We start from the raw sequence: 23199 nt of genomic DNA, 5'->3' as shown, positions 1-23199 counted from the left end.
TCTCATTTTTTTTTTTGCGATGGGTCAGCCATGGCATCTCCGATTTTAACAACTCCCGAAGGCCGAATTAATGTGACAATTGGAGACAGAGCTATGTAAACAGTTGTAGTACTTTTTTTCTTTTTCCCCCAAAATCTTTTCCATTTCGATCCTGCTTAGGAAAGACAGAATATATTCTCAATACATGCGATGACTATATCAGTTTGGCTCCACATCTACACATTATTATTGTACTGCAGTGACGTTTCCTCACTCTTAGTTTTATAGCGAAGTCTTCGGTCTTGTTGTTGCCCCAGCCTTGCCCCTCCCCCCAAGGTAAAAAAAATAAAAACAAAGCAAAACCATTACTCAACGAAACGCAAGGCGCACGCGCGTAGCAGTTACCGGCACCTCCTTCTCTCTTCCCAGATCAGCGCGTGTGTAAAAGCAACGCATGCGCAGAACACGTAGCCTTAAAGTCCGCGAGCGTGATGCAAGCAACCCAACGAGTGCTTTTTGAACTTTACTCCGCAGTCCGCTCCGTTAGGAAGATGGCAGTCTCCTTAATTCGTCTATTGCGGCAGCGGCTCCGCTCTGCGCTTGGGGATCTCCGAGCTCTCACTGCTGCTACCCACGTCCCTGCCCCTCAGGAGTCTTCTCCCAACGGTGGTGAACGGAGCGGGGTTCGATCGCTACTAGCTGGCGGGAGCGCGCTGGGGGGTGGCGGGGTTGCTGCTGCTGCTGTATGGAGAGAGGCGGCGTCGGTTCCAGGGCCAGCAGGTGGAGGAGGCGGGAGTTCCAGTTGAACCTTTCCGCTGCTGCCCTCGCCTTGATGCCGCTGTGCCTGTGCCCCCGAATTCCTCTCCGGCCTCTGGCGGCCCCCGTCACCGCTACAACTTCATTGCAGACGTGGTGGAGCGCACGGCGCCGGCAGTGGTGTACATTGAGATCCTGGGCAGGTGATGAAAAGAATAACCAATAATTAAACAGAGAAGTTGAGTTACTCAGTTCCACGAGGGGAGATTCTTCTTTTGAAATCTCATCAAAAGCGTTAAGGTATTATGGTCCTCGATTCTAACCAAAATGAACTCGGAGTTGTCCTATAAAGCAACAGAATGAGGTTGTCTGAAATCCGGGACTGGCTTCAAATTTTCATGGAACTGGGTAGCTTGGCAGTTCTGACTTTTTAAATGACTTTGACCTAATTTCTTAAAGTACTCAAGGTGTCTGTCAAACTCCTGTTGACTTTCTACCGCTAGTGAGTTTTTGGAAAGTTGCAGTAGTTTGGGATTTATTCTATTGGATGTTTGTAAGTTCTCAGATGCCCCTAATTTTTAATGTAACCCATGTCTCACAGTCTTTGGCCCCGGGCTACTAAAGAAAAATCCTTACACACAAATTTCATAGTTTTCGTGCGCTCTTGGGCCAGTCTTACCACACACCTTTCCAGCCCACTTAGTCAAGCTGGGGTGGGTCAATGGTCTGGAATAGTGATCTGGGAATTTGGGAAACACTTTTCCAGTTTCAGGTTCCACTCAGCTCTTCAGTCTAGGAGCCACACAGCACTCTAAAGGTTAAAACTCATATTTAAATCAATCTCCCACTTCTTTCACTCCTCTACTTCATTCTGTGGGAAGTGCCTTTACTACTGTTCTTCTTGAGGATATTTACAGGGTATGTTTCTTCCTGGGGCTATATATATATATATATATATATATACTAGCCGTTGAGCCCGTAAAAACGGGCTGGTATTGTGGTTTTCCTACCCCCCCCCCCCCCCCCCCCCCCCCCCAGAGTCGCCTCCACCCGGCCCGGGCCCTCTCTTCCCTTCTGAACTTACACATCCATTTGCGGAACGCAGCAAGGCACATCAGCTGAGCTGCCGTGGGCCCTACCTTCTCTGCCCGTGGCCCCGCCCTCCTGTGACGTAACGTCAGCGATTGCGGGACACAGGCAGAGAAGGAAGGGGCAGCTCAGCTGATGTGCGTTGCTGCGTTCGACGAATGGATGTGTAAGTTCCGAAGGGAAGAGAGGGCCCAGGCCGGGTGGAGCGGTGGCGACTCCGAGTGTGGGGGGGAGCGGTAGCAACCTCGGCGGCGCAGTTTCCCTCTCTGTCCCGCCCCCCCTCCCGTCATCACATATTGACGGGGGGGCGGGACAGAGAGGGAGGTCTCTACTGCGCATTTGCGAGTGAGTCGGTCACTCGCCGTTTATATGTTTGAATATACAACTTCTCCAATCCATACCTGCCCCGTGAGGGATTTATCCCAAAGGCTGTTTTCTCCTCTCTCAATCAAATTATCTCCAGTGGACTCAGACCCCTCATTGTCTGCCTGACCCTTCTCCAGCTGTGATCCCTTTCTAGATACACCCTGGACATGAAACTGAGCTCTCCCTGGCTCCAATCCCAGTGCACCTAGCTGGGACCCTTCTCTGCCCACTAGTAGCACTATTTGTCCTCTGGTTGAGTAGCCCCCTCTTTACAGCCAGCGGTTACACTCCTTCCAACAGGAAGTCCCCTCTCTCCTCCTGATCTATTGGCGGGGACTTTCAGGCAACCAAAGACTCCACTAAAGGGTAAACACTTTATCTTCTCCCTCCTTGTCACTCTTCAGAACTAGAGCACTATTTCTTTGCATTTTATATCAAACCACTCCCCATAGGCTGGGCTTAGCCCACCCAGGGACCGTCTCCTAGTCACTCCTCCCAGTGACTCTTATCTCTTAGTAATCCCCGGGTTTACATAAAGTTGCCATCTCTCTTCACAGCCATGGTCTTAAAATCTGGCTATGTATTACCACCTGTGTACCACTGTCTAACTTAAATGAAGTGGTAGTTCTTGTATGTTTCATTTTTGGCAAACTGCAGGAATTGGTAGTGGCATTTTCTATTACCTAGTTTCTGGTAGAGTATTCGCCTTATTAATGCATCATTTATTTATTTATTTGTTAGATTTGTACCCCGCGCTTTCCCACTCATGGCAGGCTCAATGCGGCGGGCAATGGAGGGTTAAGTGACTTGCCCAGAGTCACAAGGAGCTGCCTGTGCCAGGAATCGAACTCAGTTCCTCAGTTCCCCAGGACCAAAGTCCACCACCCTAACCACTAGGCCACTCCTCCACTCCATGTGTTTGAACTGCCAGTCCTTCTCTCCCTCCCCCCCCCCCCCCCCCCGATAATTTTCCAATTTTCACTGTTGAGCCTGCTCCACTCAGTCTTTTGTCATAGATGGCAGAACATTACATTTTTCAGATGCCCCCTACAATTAGAATCTTTGCTTATTCTGAGTTCAGATATCTTTATTGAGGTTCTAATATATGTAAGAACATAAGCATTGTCATACTGGGACAGACTGAAGGTCTATCAAGCCTAGTGTCCTTCCAGGTCATAAGTACTTGGCAAGATCCCAGAACAGCAAAACAGATTTTATGCTGCTTATCCTAGAATATGCAGTGGATTTTCCCAAGTCCATCTTAATAATAATGGTTTATGGACTTGGGAAAATCCACTGCATATTCTAGGATAAGCAGCTTATTGCCAGAGAATGTGGTAAAAGCAGTTAGCTTATTAGGGTTTAAAAAAAGGTTTGGATAATTTCCTAAAAGAAAAGTTCATCTTAATAATGGTTTATGGACTTTTCTTTTAGGAAATTATCCAAACCTTTTTTAAACCCTGATAAGCTAACTGCTTTTACCACATTCTCTGGCAATGAATTCTAATGCTTAATTACGCGTTGAGTGAAGAAATATTTTCTCAGATTAATTTTGAGTCTCTTTCTGCTGTCATCTACTATGTTACTATAGTAGTTTCATTGCGTGCCCCCTAGTCCTAGTATTTTTGGAAAGAGTAAACATGTGATTCACATCTACAGTATTTTATATACCTCCTATCATATCTCTCCTCAGCTGAGCACTAGCCACTTTAAGAAGTCGGCCCATTCCCTTTTATCATTTTCGTCGCCCTTCTTTATACCTTTCCAACTCCACTATATCTTTGAGATGTGGTGACCAGAACTGCACACAGTATTCGAGGTGCGGTTGCTTCATGGAGTTGATATAAAGGCATTATAACATTCTCAATTAAAAACACAAACAAGGAACCATCATGTAACCTGATTAACATCAGTTGTATACTTCATTCATATGGGGCACAAAAGGCCTGTTCAGCTGCTACCTTGGAGAGCTCAATGTTGTCATGAACTGTAGAGAATGACACAGGGACAGAACCTTTGGGGAATGGGATGGAACCCGTGTAGATGGGGACAAACTTTGTCCCCATGTCATTCTCTAATGCAGACAACAATGTTTTTTGTTTTATTTTTGGATTTTGTGGAAAAACAACCAAAAGTCCTGGCCAAAACTAGCAAACCTTGCATGGGGGCTCTTGTGTATTCCTGCTACCAGCACATCTTGAGAGGACATTTTCTATTGTGGAAAGGATTGTGGAAGAAAGGAGAGCTAGACTGATCCTGAGACTGTTGATGACTTATTCATTCACAGATTTAAAAAGCATAACAAAGCTTCATAGTGCATATTTCTCCCTCCACTAGGGTTGTATTTTGTACCCCTGGACATTTTAACAAGGTGGATTATGGTTCCTTGGGGTAGTAGCAGTCAGCTACTGTTGTGGTTGGAAGGGTAGATGGTGGTGGTGGGGTTATTTCAGTTGCTCGTTGTTTATAAATCACAAATAGAAAATAAGTTGTAAAGAATATGGTTCCTTTTTAAACTTTAATAAAAGATTTAAATATAAAATCATAAGTGTTTGAGGTTTGTGCAGATGAAGAGAGCCTGTGGGGATGGGGACAGAACTTGCGGGGACGGGACGGGGAACAAACTTTGTCCCCGTGTCATTCTGTAATGAACAGTTTTAAGTTTCTATGCCATTGCTTATTCCCCTTCCCCCCACCCCTTATAGGAAACCAGCCAAGGTACTATCTCTAACTTGCACGTTACAATGTTTGTTTCAGTACCAGGGAGGGAATCTGTGCATCATAGAATGTTTAAAAAAAACAAAATGTGTTAAGGCAAGCTGGTTTATTCTTGCTGTTGTCTGTTGTATAACAATTAATTATTCTCTAAATTTCAATTGTCATGTGTTTTACATCTAGGATACCTTAAGATGTTATGGCATGACAAATACATAATAAAACTTCCTTATAGTTTTCTGTTTATATTGTTGGGATAAGCCTGTCCTTGGGTGACGTGACAGCCTTTGTTGTATCAGTGCCTTTGAATTTATATTTCTCCCTCCTCTCTGCAGACACCCATTTTCTCGGCGTGAGGTTCCCATTTCCAATGGCTCGGGGTTTGTAGTCTCTCAGGATGGGTTGATTGTGACTAATGCCCATGTGGTGGCCAACAGAACACGTGTGCGGGTGAAGCTGTCTAATGGGGATACCTTTGACGCTGTGGTGAAGGATGTGGATCCAGTCATGGATATCGCCACCATTAAGATCAGCCCCAAGGTAGTGAGCACAAGTCTGTTTTCTTCATGGGGTTATGGTGCCAAGCATTTCTTTCCAAAGCATAGTACTTGAGAATCAACAGGAGGTTATCTGTGCTTCTTAAGATTACAAAAATGATGGTAAAAATAGTTTGGTATCTGCTTTTAAACAAAACAGCAGTGAACATGAATTCACACAAGTTCTTAGATCTTTGCAGACTTCTTTGATTCGGTGCCAGTCTTTTACTATAGTGGTAGTTCAGTGCACTGCCACGTGGAAGACTTTCTGGGTTTGATTTATGGGCTAGGTTTTTTGCTCACTGTTTCAGCTAGGACTAGGGATGCTACGGAAGTAGTGCTCACAGCCCCTGAGAAGGACAGGGGCCATTGTGCAATGATACAGCAGTTGCATTTAGGGTCCATGATTGCAATGCCCCAGAAGGAAACCTGGTGCTTTGGCCTTCAACTGAGGTTGGTGGTTCAAGTGACTGGGCTAAATGAGCTGAAGGGAATATAAATAGGGTAAATGCCCCAAGTAGTTGCAAATAGATGCTCCCTTAGAAACAAAATGAGTCTTGAGCTCTGTAAGCACATTGATGTAGTTTCTTAAATGTGTGTTCCAAAAAGACTTTGTTTGCTGGTCTTCCCTACTACTTACGGCAGTGGCTGAATTATTGTCGTTAATTCGCGAGAGGATTGTGAAAAATTACAGAAGGACCTTACGAGACTGGGAGGCTAAATGGCAGATGACGTTTAATGTGAGCAAGTGTAAGGTGATGCATGTGGGCAAAAAAGAACCTGAATTATAGCTACGTCATGCAAGGTTCCACATTAGGAGTTACAGACCAAGAAAGGGATCTGGGTGTCGTCGATAATACACTGAAACCTGCTCAGTGTGCTGCTGCGGCTAGGAAAGAATAGAATGTTGGGTATTATTAGGAAAGATATAGAAAACAGGTGTGAGGATGTTATAATGCCGTTGTATCGTTCCATGGTGCGACCGCACCTTGAGTATTGTGTTCAATTCTGGTCGCCGCGTCTCAAGAAAGATATAATGGAATTGGAAAAGGTGCAGCGAAGGGCGACAAAAATGATAGCGGGGATGGGACGACTTCCCTATGAAGAAAGACTAAGGAGGCTAGGGCTTTTCAGCTTGGAGAAGAGACGGCTGATGGGAGACATGATAGAGGTATATAACATAATGAGTGGAGTGGAACAGGTCGATGTGAAGCTTCTGTTCATGTTTTCCAAAAATAGTAGGACTAGGGGGCATGCGATGAAACTATAGTGTAGTACATTTAAAACAAATAGGAGAAAACTTTTCTTCACCCAACGCGTAATTAAACTCCTGGAATTCGTTGCCGGAGAACGTGGTGAAGGCGGTTAGCTTGGCAGAGTTTAAAAAGGGTTTGGGCGGTTTCATAAAAGACAAGTCCATAGACCGATACTAAATGGACTTGGGAAAAATCCACAATTTTGGAAATAACATGTATAGAATGTTTGTACATTTGGGAAGCTGCCAGGTGCCCTTGACCTGGATTGGCCGCTGTCGGGGACAGGATGCTGGGCTTGATGGGCCTTTGGTCTTTTCCCAGTATGGCATTACTTTTGTACTTGTGTACTTTATGGGTTGAAGTTTGGATTCTGTTGTCAGGAGGCATCAGAAGCTGGACATTTGCAGGTTTCTGTTAAGATACTTGAAAAAGTTGAATAAGTTTTGCCTCTTGAATCATCTTTTTGTCCTATTTTCATGGCCCCACGAAGGTTCAGGCAGCATCCAAGGCCTGCATTGCACATTGGATCAAGGCAGCCATTGAGGCCACTTACAGTTTAGGACCAAGAGTGCCTGCTGGGTTGAGTCCTCACTTGATTCGTGCACAGGTGACCTTTCTGGGTGGAAGCCTAGACAGCCTCTCCTGAAGACACCTGTTAGGCGGCGACATAGTTCTTGCGACACTCCTTTGTGAAGCTCTACAGATGGGATGTGCTGGCCAGAGCCTATTTGGGCTTTGGTGGGGCTGTCATTCAGGGGGCCTTGTCTTCCCCTGCCCTGTGTGTCTGTTAAAGATGGTATATCCAAGATGCTAAGGATGGTGAAATTTTGTATTGTGCTGTTAATTTCCTCTCTTTTAGTCAAGTTGCATTAGCCATAGTCTCCCATGGGAAGGTCTAAGGATACCAGGACTCTTGGGGTTCTCTTTATCTCTAGTGTGTTTTAAAAAAATGATTAAAAAAAAAAAAAACAAATAAAAACTAAAGAAAGCAATTTCTTAAGTTGCAGTAGTTGATGGGTATGGTGTGCTTTCTGGGACCTTCCTCTACTTTGGCAGAGGCATACTGGAACTTTCCTATGAGCACCAACATATTATACCATGACGTCACAGGGAAAGAGCAGTTTCTCTACCTCCCTCTGCCAGCAGAAAAGAATAATATCCACTTGTTAGAGATATTACAGCCCAACTAAAGGAAAGGAACTTGAACATCAGCATGCACCTGAAAGGATAACCAGTAGTATCTAATACTCATAAATCTGACATTGAAATAGCCATTAAAAAGCAGAAGAAATAGCACTGACCTTGTGGAACACCGTGTAGTAGTACCCAAGCACCAGACCTCCTGTCCATTAGATTCACCCTCTGTACTACTTCATTCAGCAGCAAACCAAACTATTTCAGGAATGTACTTCAGATACTGAGAACCTGCAAATGCTGTTAAAGGATATTATGGTCCACAGTACCATAGGCTGCCAAAAGGTCTAGTGGCACAATTAATTGCAACCCAAATCCAACTTTCTGCTCAGATGGCCTATATGCCACAGGCACTACCTCTGTGCTATGGCCTTTTGCAGAACTCGCCGTCAGGCACCTGGTTTAATTGCCAGGCAACTTACCTGTTCTATCCTCTTCCCTAGGAAGAGCAGATGAGCTACAAAACCAGTAGGTCTGTACCAGTCCTGGCACAAGAGATGGCTTTTTCAAAATGGAACCAATTATTTTGCTGGGGAGCATAAACGCATTCTAAAGTAGGCACATAGGTATGACAAGCAAATCATCTACTGATCACTGAATACAGCATTTTGAAGAGGCCTGCTGCAGCCTCATATCTCCATAGCTGAGAGTTGCTCTCCTCTGACAGCTCACAGTGTTCATGTACTTTTTAGCTAGGGAGATGGATGTGACCTAGTGGTTAAAATTTGAGAACCAGAGAGGCTAGGACTTAACCCTGTTTCTGTCACTGACTTTCATTGTGGTTTCAGGTAAGTCACTTTGTCTCAGTGCCTCAGATGTAACCTTAGAATGTAGGCTGCTTGAAGCAGGAGCTTATAGGTATCACCGTTGTACAGAGGAACATATGTCCAGAAAGTATTAGATTTTGGAGAGATGTTTCTGTGGACTGACTATTTGGGGAGTAAAATTGTATGCTTTTCTGAAACTTTTTTTATTTTTACCTTTTCCCCAAGGTGCAATGTACACAGATGCTTTTAATATTTTGTCTTGGAATTGCTAATATTCAAAGGGAACCAACACATTTCTCTTTTGAAAAATGAAGACAGTATAAGACCCTGTATATGTTACAAACGCATGTTATTCAAAAATGCCTCTCCTTCCAGGGAATGCATATATCTTCCTGATATTAACCATTCTTTTACTTTCTTTCCCTCTCCGCAGCATTCTCTGCCTACGTTACCCCTTGGCAAATCCTCAGAGGTTCGACAAGGAGAGTTTGTGGTGGCTGTGGGCAGCCCCTTTGCACTGCAGAACACAATCACATCGGGAATTGTCAGCTCTGTGCAGAGAGGGAGCAAGGAGCTTGGGCTCGACAACTCAAACATGGAGTACATCCAGACAGATGCAGCCATTGATGTAAGCACACCTGCATGTGTTATGCTGCAGAACGTCCTGTGGACCATGTATAGGTTTTTGATAATGGGGGGGGGGGGGGGGGGGGGAGGAATGTGGGGACCTGGACAGGGCTCAGACTTTTATCTTCTCACATAAGTGATAATGCCCTTTTCTTCACTCTATCCTAGCATTTGGTCACATACATGGTATGCTACTTAATTGTTTTAAATACAGCTGGTGAATCATGGGCAAGTTAAACTTCCTGTGCTTAACCCCAGTCACTGTTTACATTTCTTTTCTCCTCTCTTCTGTTGTCAGTTGTGTATCCTTTCCTTAGTGTTTTTGCCAGTTTCAGAGGTACTATATGTTTACGTAAGAAGTCTAAAAAGTGCCTATTGTGAACCTATTTTATAAAAGTAACATAGGCATCTGTGTCTTTATAAAGTAGGCTCTGGGAACTGACTCCTGGAGCATGTTAATGCCCACACATTTTACATGTGCTTCAGATCAGATGTAAATGTGTGTGTGTGTCCTCTATGCATGTACTCTCCTATATTATAAAATATGTGGGTACATTGCAACTCTAATCCTGCTCAGCTCAAACCATGAGGTAATTGTATCAAAGGCATTTTCTGTACGTGAAACAACCTTTATGTGTGGGGAAAAAACGTTATAACTTTACCCACTATGGGGGTAATTCTGAATGGAGGGCACTAAGAATGCACATAAATAACCACACATACCCTCGCAAATGCCAACATTCCAGCTACACACTATTCTAAGAGTGGTGGCACATAGTTTGAAGGTGAGGATAGACATAGGTGGAGTCTGAGCAAAGCCAGACATGGCACGTGCTTACGTGTGTAATCTATAGAATACCTTTTTTGAGAGCAATTCTATAAAGGGGTGCCCAGAGGTCCCCTAATAGGAGCCCATTCTATAAAGGAAAGTAGGTGTCTACTTTTCCCTATTGAATTCTAGCATAACTGGGTATATACACATATGTAGTTAAGCACAAGCACTTACATAGCCTTAAAATTGGTACAAATGCTTGCATCTAAATGCCGAAAATGACTTGCAGTATTCTATAAGTTATACGCATGAATGTGAGTCTTGCTCATGCTCCATCCAAACCGCCCATGTGTACATCCATCTGTAAAATGCATTCCAAGATAGCACTTGAGCAGGTTTTTTGCGTTTTTAGGGGATTGAGTCAGTCCACATTTTTCCGTATTCTCAGGCAGTACTTTTAAAATTCAGATTTTCAAGCGTCTCTATATCTTTGCCCCCCCCCCCCCCCAAAAAAAAAAATGCTCTCAGCTATTGCAGCTTTAGAAAATGCCCGAGTCTAAGAGGGGGGGGGCAGGTTCCGAAGCCCTCCTCCCCTGGCACTTCCCATTGTCTCTTCCTCTCCTCCCAGCCCTGCCTGTGGCTTGTTCTTGCCACCCCCCCCCCCCCCCCCATGTAATATTTTCAGAAGCAAGCAAATCTTTTGTCTTGCAGCGCTAGCGGCAGCCTTACTCTGGCCTGCACTATGCTTTCCCCTCTGACCTATCCCGCCCCTTCTGATACAACTTCCTGTTTACAGAAGGGCGAGACGGGTCAGAGGAAAAGGCCCAGTGCAGGCCAGATGTAGCCTGTGAGTAAGGCTAGCACTGCAAGATGGAAGACTTGCTTCTGAAAATGTACACGGGGGGGGGGGGGGGGGGAGGGAGAGCCATGGGGAGAGAGAGATGCTGGACTGTGCATGGGAGGTGGGCGGGAGAAGGTATGTAGCACTTTTAGTCCGGATTCTCTGGCAGTCTGGATTTTTAGCATCGATGCTTGGCATGTAAATCTTTTTGCCCACTTTATAGAATTATCTTCTGTATGCCTGTCTCTTGCCCATGCATGTTTTGCCTTCAGTTTTATAGTATGTTGCTGGTAGGGATTCTCTTAAAAAAAAAGATGGGGTGGCTATGCCTCCTTTGCCAATGTTTGTGATGAAGTCTTGGCTTCTCATATAGGTATACAATGAGATGTAACAGCAAATTGACTATGTGGCAGCCTTGACCTTAAATAAGGAGGTTAAATTGTGCTTGGGAATTTAATTTGGTTTATTCACTTGTTTGTCTTGCAAGACAAGCACTTTACAATCATATTATTTTTGGGAATTGCCTTCCCTAAGTTAGGAGTATTGGAGGGGTGGAATTTACAAACCAATTCATGTCTTTCTTTTTTCAGTTTGGCAATTCAGGAGGACCCCTTGTGAATCTGGTAGGCATTTTTCTGTGTTTGCTTTTAATCAGAGCTGTTCATATATTTGGGAAGGTGGGCTGTGCTGTACTTGGCTTTACTTAGTATCTTTAGTTACTTCTGGCTGAGTCATGGTAAGGTGGGAGAGGAAATTTGAACTGTGCTCATGATTTAAGATCAATTTGTGTTCAACTTCTATGCCTCCTTTTGGCTGGAAGTCCTAGTTCTTGTTTTTGAGGCTGTTTTACAGGTGGCATTACAACATCGATGGAAGAAATGGCAGCAGCTCTTAGAGCAGGAACCATTTACTAAAGTTAAATATTCCCCGCAAAACTTTAAAAAATTTGCATAATTTATTTGTAATGTTCCTTTAGCATTCCTCCAGACCAGTTCAGCCAAGTGGATTATGCACTTGTACCTGCAGATAAAGAAACGCTAACCTCAAAGTGAACTTATAAGTGCCCTGTGCAGCCTGCTGTCAGCCAGTATTACTCAGGCTTAAGGCCTGGTTTTTCAGTGATGATTTTACATAGACTTTTTCTTAGTTTATTCCAGATTGAATTGAAATAGAAATGTGTTAAACGGTAACCTGCCTTGAGACTTATCTGGGTGAGACAAGTAATCAAATATTAGTAAAATCAAGTCTCTGGCAGGTGCAGGTTTAGGGAGTTTTGGGAGGCTCCTGGGATTTCCTGTATATCCACATACATATTTGGCTTATGTTCTTCTGAAGTATTTAATAAAACAAAAATCCTTTCCAGCAGTGGAAATGCTGAGGACCGAGGAGGCCAGGATGCAGGGGTTGCCCCTCCTGGACAGGCCTGAGGCCTGCAATGAAGGTATAGGGGCCCTATCTCCTGATGATAGTAGCAGGACCTCTTCAGGGGTTTTATGTGAGGCGGGCCTAGATAACTGAGGATCAGTGGATACTGGGAAGTCATCAGAGAAGTGCACTCTGGAGTTCACCCAGCCTTTACCTGGTGTCTTCTTTGTACTCTCTCATTGGAAGGCAGTGGTGATTGGGGAGATACCACAGAAGCTGGTGTCACTGAAGGCCAGGAATTAAAAGGAACAGGCAGATATTCCATATAGTGCCTTTTTCCCAGGAAGAAAGGTACAGATAGATATTCCATACATTTTTGTGTCCAAGAGGGAAGGCAAATTTTGCCCTATTTTAGATCTCAAAGGTATCGAGGCCTTCAAGGTGCTCAGTTATCATATGGAAACCCTTCAATTAGTTGTTGTGGCAGTCGGGCATGATGCGTTTCTTACCTCCCTGGAGTTAATGAAAGTGTATTTTCGTATTCCCAGCTCATAAAGAGTACCTTTATTTTGCCATCCCTAGGTCAGCAATGACAATTGTGTGCTCTGCCGTTTGGTTTGGGCATTGGTGCCCAGATCCACCTTCATGTTATGGGTGTTGTAGTGGCTGCCTTGCCTAAGGAGGGCATATTGATGCACTCTTACTTGGATGATTGGTTGATCCAAGCGAAGTCTGATCTGGAGAGCAAGCAGACCACAGAGCATGTGGTGCAGTTGTTGGGGGAGTGCGGCTGGGGGGTCAACAGTGCCAGGAGCAAGCTTATCTCCTCACAGGTGAAAAAATACGTAGGAGTTCAGTTTAAACACTACACAAGGTCAGGTGTTCCTGACAGAAAAGAGCATTGACGTTTGAGTCAAGTACATGGCCTGCTCAATACAGTCAAGCCATGAGAGTGGGGCTACCATAGTGGCGAAGATAGAGGTGGTTCCACTGGCCAAGACTCGCATGCACCCACTTGAGTACTCCTTACTATTACAGTCATCCCCACAGCCTCGATTTACAAGTGCATCTTCCCTTGGGGGGGGGGGGGGGGGGGGGGGCACGGGTGACCTTGGCCTGGCAGTTACATTGCACTCACTTCCAGAAGGGTTCAAGTCTCAAAGCGTGGGATTGGATAGTGGTCGGCATGGACATGAGTCTTAGGGGATGGGGTGCCCACTACCTGGGACAAATAGCTCAGGGGCTGTGATCAAAGGAAGAGGCAATCTGGTCAGTCCAACAGTTTGGAGACCAGGGTGTCAGGCCTTCCAGTGCCTAGCACTGAACAAGGCGGTACAAATCTCATCTGACAATGTCACAGCAGTGGCATATGTGAACTAGCAAGGCGGAATGAAGGATCTGCAGGTGGCAATGGAAGCAGCATTGCCACTGGACTAGGTGGAGGCAAACTGGTTAAAACTCACAGCAGCACACGTGGCTGGAGTGGGAAATATCTGAGTTGCAATATCTTGGACCCAGGTAAGTGGAGTCTAAGTGCAGAGGACTTTGCACTGATAGTGCAGCATTGGGGCGAACCAGTGGTGGATCTAATGGCAGCAGCGTCCAACACAAAGGCACTCTTACAATTCCTTATGTTCCTCCCTGTTTACTGTGCACATTAAATGGTCATTGTTTGTTGTTACCTAGTCCTCTTCTGCACTGTTGGAGTCCATTCTCATCAGTGGCTTTTGTTTTCTAGCTCTCTCAGGCCTGGATGCACAAAACCTAACAAGACAGCAACGTGGTTTTTACACCAGTTCTATTTGGTTTAGCGAGCAAGGAGTAAAAAACGCGACATGCACAAAAGGTTCTCCGAGCTCTTTTCCTGCCATAGTAGCAGCTAATGAAAGTTGTATACAAAGCTATTATAGTGAGCTAATTACTATACAAATGTGCATGGAAAGCAATGCACAACTGTTTTTCTGAGTGATGTACAGAAGCAGCCCCTACCTTTAACGGAGAAAATTTAATGAGAGGTCTGGAGAGGTCGGTCCTTACAGTTCTTCATGGTTGTAAGGGTCCTCTGCCACTTCTGCAGGAGGAGAAGGACCTGCTTGCTGGAGCAGGGAGATCACTGACCGTGGTGATGGTGGGGCAGGGAAGATGCAAGTGCACCATAAACAGCATCAAAGGAAACAGCACCAGTGAGCTTCACACAACAGTTAGGGCAAACTTTGCAAGAAAGCCGGCAACAAGGGGGAAGAAATAGGCACACCAGATGGCTTGGCTAGCAAATCTGTTACATAGCTCAGTTGAGTCCTATTGGAACTAGAAGGATGCAAATTCAACCGTAGAGTCCCCAGATAGAAAACCAGGCAGGTCTTAGAAGTAACTGCTGAAACTATCACAGAAGGAGAGAGTGCATGAAAGCCGTAGCAGTGAAGGCTGTTCAACTCTTCAGGGCATGCACATAGCAGTCATGCTTAGCGATTGACTGGAATGCACATGCTCAGTTGCCCAACTGACTCCCCCCCGCATGCAAATGAGCTGATTGCAAAAGCAGCGACCAGCTCATTTGCATGTGATTCGCTTTGGGAATCCCTCTGTATTTCCAAATTGGTAATGGTAATTTTTACCAAGGTGGAGATAGAGTGATTTTTTTTTTTTTTTTTTTACCAGGACCTTTGTGCATCTGGGCCTCAGTCTGGAAGTGTCTCCCACTTTCCCTCCAGTCCGAACTGTTTTAACAGAATGTTCAGATCCCTATTGAAGATTCATCTCTTTAACATGGCTTTTGCAAATCTGATAGTGAAATGATTGCAGAGTGCCTCCCTGCTTATAGGATGCAAGACCTTTTGTTATTCGACTAGGGCTAAAGAAGAATTTCTTTTAGATTCTATCTTTTTTTTTTTTTTTAATGCAAGTGTGTACCTTCCTGTCAATATCTCTGGAGTTCCTGTTTCTATTTTCTTTGTTCTTAGTCCGTCTGCTGCCTTGACCTGATTTGTCAGATAAGTTGAGCTAGCAAATTTTAAATGATAAACGAAACTCTGATTTTTCAGTCACAGGAAAGACAGTCGAGCAGAAGGAATAGATGCCTTAGTCCAGCCACGGCCCTTGTTCAGTCTTCTGTATGTGTTTCCCCAATGGCCTCTGCTGGGCAGGACCATTCATTGGCTAGCAAGACGTGGAAGACCAGTGCTGCTAGTGGGCCCTGATTAGCTGTGAAGGTTGTGGTGGGGAGTTTGATGTGCTTGGCAGTGGAGGCTCCACTTTGGCTTCTAGTATCGGACAATCTGTTGTGGCAGGGGTCCATGAGAATGCAGGACCCTTCTCAGTATTGTTTTATGGCTTGACTCTTGAGCGGGCTCTCTTAAAGAAGAGAGGGTGGCTTCTTGGGCTGAGTGTAGCCTGATACCACCCCTGGATGTTTGTAGAATGGCCACTTGGGCTTCATTACGTTCCTTTGTGAGAGAAGGTTTTTTGGAGAGAGTGTTGTTAAAAGTGGGAAGTGCTAATCCCACAAACAATACAGCTCAAGTACTTCACACTTGTCTGGAGGAATGCTAAGGAAGGAGAAATCAAGTCTTAATGTGCTAAATTTTTTATTTTCTTCAGTTCCTCCAGACCAGTTCAGAACTCACCCAGGGCTTAAGCTGCGGAAGAGTAGTTTGTACACAGAAGATACTCACCCAGGGCTTAATCTTCGGAGGAGCAGTTTATACCCAGAAGGTTTAGTAGGAAGCACAGACAGAGCAGCAGCTGTGTTACCAATAAATAAATAGGGGGGGGGGGGGGGTTGTCGGTGGATACTGAATCAAGGCCTAGGGTTTTGTGTTCTGTGTGCCTTTTATTCTAGTTAGAATTTCTGAGACTTTTGAGGGAATTCTTAGGTAGCTTTTGTTTAGAAATACGGGCTGATGGTGGGTGCACAGGGCACTTAGAGGCTAGTGTTCCTCGGTCTCATCTGCTGGCAAGAGTGCCTAACCTGTTCATCTGAACTGGTTTGGAGGAACTAAAACAGGGGTGGTCAACCTCGGTCCTTGAGGGCCGCAACCCATTTTGGTTTTCAGAATTTCCCCAGTGAATATACATGAGCTCTATTTGTATACAGTGGATGCAGTGCATGTAAATAGATTTCATACATATTCGTTGGGGAAATCGTGAAAACCCAACTGGGTTGTGGCCCTCAGGAGAGAGGTTGGCCTACCCCCTCAACTAAAGGAAAGAAAATTAGCAGGTAAGACCTATTTTCTTTTCTTTTTGACCCTGAAATCCCTTCCTACCTTTCCCCTCCTCAGGCTCCAGCCTTTCCACTTCCCTCACTTTAACTGCAGTTCATTCTCCCTCAAACTCCCAGGAAGACATCTAATTCAATCTGCCCCCAAAGTCTTCTGCATGCAATATTCCAACCTGTCATTCTTTCTCTCCCTGGCATACACCATCACTCCATTGTTTTCTCTCCCCAGTTATCATTGTATCTGTTCTCCACTCTCCCCATGCAAATCCTTAAGCTTGATTTCCCCCCACCTCCTGCCCACACTATACCAGTCCAGTGGCACACACTCAGCTTGCTCCTCCCCGTCCCCCTACCCCTATGGCACAGTTTCAACTTCTTCTGTCCCCCTCCCATCCCTGTGGTGCACGCTCAGCCACAGGCATAATTTGCTCTACCGAATTTCCATCCCCCCACCCCTGCAGAGATCACATGGCAAGAGGAAGAGGAGGAAGTGAATGGCTGCACATTAGGTCACTTCCTCTGCCTCTGTTTGACTTGTCCCAGCTGTCCATGTGAACTGCACGGGCCTCTGTACAACCTCACAGTTCAAATGAACAGTCTGATTTAGGCCTACAGAGGAGGAGGAAGCAACCCAATGGCAGTTCATTTCCTGCTCCTCTTACTATGCAGTCTCTGTGGGGAAAAGGGAGAGATTCAGGCGAGCAGCTGATGCCAGTAGTTGTACAGAATGCTGCATAGCGAATGTAGAATTGTGTGCTTTCTGCAAAAATTCTGCTTTGCACAGAATTTCCCCAGCCGTAGTTAGACGTGCCACAGCCTTGGCTAACTCTGAATAGAAAAAAGTGCTGTCTGTACTGAAATATTGCACTCTGTGCCTTTTTTGGTTTTCTTATGAACATTGATTCCGTGATGGTACTATAGCACTTTGCTTGGATGTATCAAAAGTTAGTTTGAACTACTTTTGGGCTATATAGTATAGCAATGGAAAAACCATAGTAGCAGAAGTTTAACAGATTTTTTGTGTTAAAAGCGGAGACTCATTCGTTTTGTTTTTGTATTAATGATATTGTGTCCATGACAAATGTGTTTATACCCCTCAGTGAGGATAGGTTTGGTATGAGATAAAGTGGAAGACAGACTTTTTCATACTGTATTCAGTGCAAAGAGGTTTTACCTTGAAGAGGTTTCCATGCCGTTTTGAATCAAGCCCACCTTCCAGCTAGCTTCAAGTGCTTGTGAATATAGTGTCATATGGAAGGTCTCCTTTTTGGTGATATTCCTGCTTGTTATGGAAGATTAACAGACTATTGTTATGCACCAGCCTTCCATTGAAATTCTCCTTTATTTAAAATGTCACTTTTTGTTACTTCGATAAAAACTTTCAAGCAGCAGACTGAAAACTCTTGGGTAAAATTTGGTTCACAAGCTCCATTCACTTACAGTGAAAATAAAGTACAAGTACAAATATGGCCTGTAAAGATTTGGAAAGAGACCTGGGCAGATCATGAGCTTCCTATTCTGCTGGTTTTGTTTAACCAGTGTACTCAAGGCAAGCTGTGAGTCATTTGATGGCTGTCTAGGAACAGTGTGCATTTTAGCTTCCTAGATGCCATAGTTCATATATTGGTAACTTACATAAACCACTAGGTTCTGTTGTGTACCTGGATGAGTTTAGTGTTTCTTCATGCTGCTTACCATGTATTGCAGCCCTGTAGGAAGTGTTTGCTGCTGGAATAGTTTACCAAGAAGTTGACAGCATTCCTCTGCTTAGGTGCTGTAGTTGAGAGGTGTGGTAGCCGTGTTAGTCACTTTTAGAGGTAATCAATAGAAATCAAACAAAATAAAACATGGAAAAGAAAATAAGATGATACCTTTTTTATTGGACATAACTTAATACATTTCTTGATTAGCTTTCGAAGGTTACCCTCCTTCGTCAGATCGGAAATAAGCAAATGTGACACACTTGCTTATTTCCGATCTGACGAAGAAGGGCTAATCAAGTGCTGTAGTTGGAAAGTGCTTTGGGAAACTGTAGGTGAAAGACACTGTGTAGCTTGTAGCTCCATTCTTATTTCTGTAGAGCTGTATTTATACTAAGAGTATTGTGCCAGGAAATGGGGGAGGGGGGCAACAGTTCATCTAAGCTGTGCAGGAGGAATCTGCCAGTGTTCTGCCAGTGGGGGGGGGTGAATCACAAGGGATAGGCAGGTATTGAAGCACCAGTGCTTTCAGCAGGAGCATTAGTGCAGGAACCCTACTTAGCTTAGAGCCACTTAAATGGAGTGTTGCTGGGAGGTGGAGACATTTTTGTGGGAGAGGGGAGTTTTCTGATTTGTGTGTTTTGGTATCCCCCCGCCTCCCAGGACGGGGAAGTGATCGGTGTGAACACAATGAAGGTTACAGCTGGCATCTCTTTCGCCATTCCATCTGATCGTCTGAAGGAATTTCTGCAGAAGGAAGAAAAGAAGAAAGGTAAGTCAGCAAACAGTCTTGCCTACAGCAGGGAGTAAGGCTTTGAATTACTTAGTCAGTTGTCTCAAGTTCCATGCTCATCCTGTCTTCCACCTTTATCCAATACTGTGACTAGGGCTGGACATCCAGCACTGAAGGAAACCAAAGGACAGGCTTAGCATCCTGGCAAATGGGTTAAAACAAATTGTGAAACCTGCTTTCTCCCTCCCAGGGCCACAAGCTCCACCTCAGTTGTTTGACCTGTTTATGATCCACATGGTCTGCAACGTTTAGAACATGATGTATAAAAGATGAGAGAGAGTAATGTGCTGTAATGCCATTAAAGGTCCGCATTCCAGCTGTGACTTTCCATGGACATATCTCGGTATAAACCCAACGCTTGTTCACTAACACACAGTAATTATCAATACTCTCGCTTTTGGATCTGTGACTCGTTTCACACAAGGACCTTTGCCTTGTGGCTCGCACATTTCTTCATTGATCCCAATTATATTCATTACCATAATTATGATAGGAGTGGCCTAGTGGTTAGAGCACTGGGCTTGACATCCAGATGTGGCTGGTTCAAATCTCACTGCTGCTCCTTGTGATCCTGGGCAAGTCACCTATCTTCCATTGCCTCAGGTACCAACTTAGATTGTGAGCCCTCCAGGGACAGGGAAATACCCAATGTACCTGAATAACTCACCTTGAGCTACTACTGAAAAGGTGTGAGCAAAATCCAAATCTCTCTCTCTCTCTCTCTCTCTCTCTCTCTCTCTCTCTCTCTCTCTCTCTCTCTCTCTCTCTTATGATAAGGAATAATTGGGAAGGGTGTAGAATGAGTAATATGCTGCGTGGGTATGGGATGGGGATTGTTTTCTCTATGGTGTTGGAAGTGGATTTTTGTTTGACTTACAATACATCATGAGTAGTGGAAGAATGTTAGTAAAATAAACATTTATTATTACATGATCTTGGTAGCATGATGATAAAGGCAAAGTAATAGTATACAAGCAGATGTTAAGAAACAGTTCTGAAGTTAGATAGGCGAATTGTGGCCACTCCGCCATGTGCACCGATTCTCCTGTGTCCTCCCCTTGCCTCCCATGCCATCCATATCCTGCGATTCGCCTGTGCACTGTGTGTATCGCTTGTGATGTACAGTACGTTGGAGTGTCCCTCTGCTTCTCATTTGTCCCCTGCCCTCCCCTGCATGTCCAGTGATTTTTCCATCCCCTCCCATCCATGTGCAGCGATTCTCCTGTGTCCAGAAATGTTGTTTGTTCCAGAATCTTCAAACCAATGAGCAGTGCCAAAATGCATGAGACAGAGTATTATCAGAAACACCACACTTCAAACAAAGTGGAGAAGTTACACAACCAGCCTAAAATGCTTTTTTCTGACTAAAATAGCCTCTAGTATGTATGCAACATTGGCATTCCCTGCTAAGTGGCAGTATGAATCCTGGTAGGAAATATGGCAACATGCAGATTCACTCCACCCATTTTAATTGTCTGCCTGCTTATTTATTCATGCCAACATGTTGGAATGAATTTAAGACTGAGAAGTTTTGTACCAAATTAAAACATTCTAAATTTAAATGTATAAGTATCATAGTTATGATAATGGATATAATTGGGGTCAGTGAAGAAATGTGCAGGTCACGAGGCAAAGATACTTGTGTAAAATGAGTTGCTGTTGAAGTCCAATATTGAGAGTATTGATAATTGCTGTGTGATAGTGAACAAGCGTTGGGTTTATTGGGTTTATACCAAGATTTGTGCTTACTATTACCCCGCTATAAAATTGGAATAACCCATAGCAATTGGATTTATCGTGGTCTGTGGACAGTGCACAATATCTTCTGACACATCTGTTTGGGTGGTAATAATATTATTTACTTCCTTGTGCTTTGGCCCATTTTCCTGAAATCTGGCTGGATGTGTGTATGCCTTTTAGTGACAATGTGTATTGAAATCCTTCTTTGTTGAAAAGTGTCAGAGAGAATTTTTGGGGGGTCTTAACTGGTGGGTAGCTTTTACAAGCTAACTTTTATGCACTATTTTATGTCAAACATTTTAGAAATTGGTTGACAAGGGCTGTGTTTATGAAACTACTTTTCTAGAGAATTTACAGCTTTCTAATCTTAATTTAAAAGCTGTAAAAAAAAATACATTTTAGTTTGTGACAATCTTTGTTTACAGGGAGCAGCATTTTTACTGCTCCATCTGAGTTGCAAGATCTTGGCCCTTTCTATAGGTGTTCGGGTCTGGAGCATTAAAACTGATCTGTGGGGAAAGTTACTGCCTTGATCTGCTAGATTAGTCTTTTCCATCCTTTTCAGGTTCATGGTTTACCAATTCGGATACCAGGCGGCGCTATATTGGTGTGATGATGCTAACACTGACTCCCAGGTAAGGCTTCAGAAATTCTCAATATTTTTTTTTCTCTTCTTGTTCTAATTCCCGTCTTCCCTCTATCGTGCTCAGATTCAAATTTTGTTGGTTTGCTAGACAGCGTTGGGGGAGGACTGCAGCCTTTCCAGGATCACCAGCCTGTCCGGATGTATTCCCTCTGGTTTAACTTTTTGTGTAGACACATATTTTCTGGTTTATTTGTTAACCTTCCAATCGCACTGTAATATAGGATGAAGTAGCAGGGGTAGCTGATGTGGTTACAAAATGATTATTTTGTTCTCTGTGTTAGTGAATTGCTGCATTAATCTCTGTTCTCTCCATTGGTGGTCACAGTTTTTTATTTGATTTTTTTTTTTAATTTCACAACAAACCAGCAATTTCAAAGAAAACTACAAAAAATAAAGAAAACCATAAAACTCCAAACAACGGGCACCGTCTCAATTTTTAAGTAGATCTAACCCACATTAAAGAGAGGAAGAAAATAACTATAACAGAAAGTACCTTAAGGAAAATAAATTCCCCTTGGGAAAGGTTTTCATTAAAATATGCTCTGTGCTTCTGAAGTATGCCAATATTCTTTCATGAAAGGTGATTTATTAGTATTGGTCCTTCCTGTTTTAAATTCTGTAATTCTTCTTTTGGTGTCAGAAGGGTGTGATGCGCCCTTCTATATAGACCTCAAGAGGAGAGAGTGATGGTAGTGTGAGTTGGGTTTTATTGCAGGAAAAACCCTTTATACCACAAAGAAAAGAAATTCAATGTATTTTGAGGTATATAGTTTTTTGTTTTTAGTCTGTGTGATCTTTTGAATTTCTAAATTGAGCTGTGTGTGTGTGTATGTAGATATACACACATGCAAATAGCTCAGTTTAGAAATTCAAAAGGTTACATCATGTAGTTGCTATATGTAAAAAAAAAAAAAAGGTTAGCTTGGGGTTTAACAAGTTACCATCCAGAGTGATTGTAAATAGCCATAGGTTAATAAACACGCCATGTTCATGCTTTTAGTGATTTGCTTGTCTGAAAGGGCTGTGTATGTGGTAAACAAAATGTGAAATAAATACTGAACAGGTAAAATCACCATGATCAGTAGAACATAAAGAAAGAAGAATGATACAAAAAGCACTCCCTAAATGAGACACCCTTTGGGAAACTTCTTATAGCGGACGTTCATCTAGACAAAACAGTCTAGTGGAGGAGTGGCCTAGTGGTTAGCATGGTGGACTTTGGTCCTGGGGAAATGGGTTCGATTTCCACTACAGGCACAGGCAGCTCCTTGTGACTCTGGGCAAGTTACTTAACCCTCCACTGCCCCAGGTACAAATAAGTACCTGTATATAATATGTAAGCCGCATTGAACCTGCTATGAGTGGGAAACTGCGGGGTACAAATGTAACAAAAAAAATATCAAATAGTCAGGACCTATTTTTCTATTTATGTAGGGGTCAGTATTCAAAGCAATTTAACTGGCCAGAAACAGCTCCTGGCCAGCTAAATAACCTGTCCCGGGCTAACTGCTCATTTTCAGTGGCACTTAACTGGTTTGTGCTGCTGAAACACCGAACTTATGTGGTGCCCCATAGCCGGTTTAGTGCTGAATATCCCACTTAACCAGCTATGCATTAGCCAGTTCTGCAAACCTGTAAAATTCAGTGCTGGTGCCCGGACATGGCCTGGCATTGAATTTCCGGGGGTTAACACTGGCGGTGGTCAGCAAAAAGCTAATTACCACTAGCTGATTATTGGGTCCGTAGTGTTTATCCTCTCGGGCCAATGTAATAAAAAGTGGTAGGCTTAGCTTACAGTGTAGTATAGCTTCTGCATGTAATTTTGTGTGCAGCTGTGG

At 43.9% G+C, this 23199-nt stretch overlaps 1 protein-coding gene across 1 annotated transcript in view; it reads left to right on the top strand.

Moving 5' to 3' along the window:
• The first annotated feature begins 427 nt into the window (after positions 1–427).
• The window catches only part of HTRA2 (HtrA serine peptidase 2), a 34740-nt gene continuing 11968 nt past the window's right edge, over positions 428–23199 (top strand). Inside the window, 7 exon segments of the mRNA XM_030190872.1 lie at positions 428–706; positions 708–938; positions 5241–5445; positions 9092–9286; positions 11489–11521; positions 18846–18954; positions 21281–21350. Of these exon segments, the coding sequence (XP_030046732.1) occupies positions 471–706; positions 708–938; positions 5241–5445; positions 9092–9286; positions 11489–11521; positions 18846–18954; positions 21281–21350 (1079 nt within the window). The 5' untranslated portion in view covers positions 428–470.

This window comes from Microcaecilia unicolor, chromosome 2 (genome assembly GCF_901765095.1).
Source record: "Microcaecilia unicolor chromosome 2, aMicUni1.1, whole genome shotgun sequence".
NCBI classification, from domain to species: domain Eukaryota; kingdom Metazoa; phylum Chordata; class Amphibia; order Gymnophiona; family Siphonopidae; genus Microcaecilia; species Microcaecilia unicolor.
This window is presented reverse-complemented; position numbering and strand designations above follow the sequence as displayed.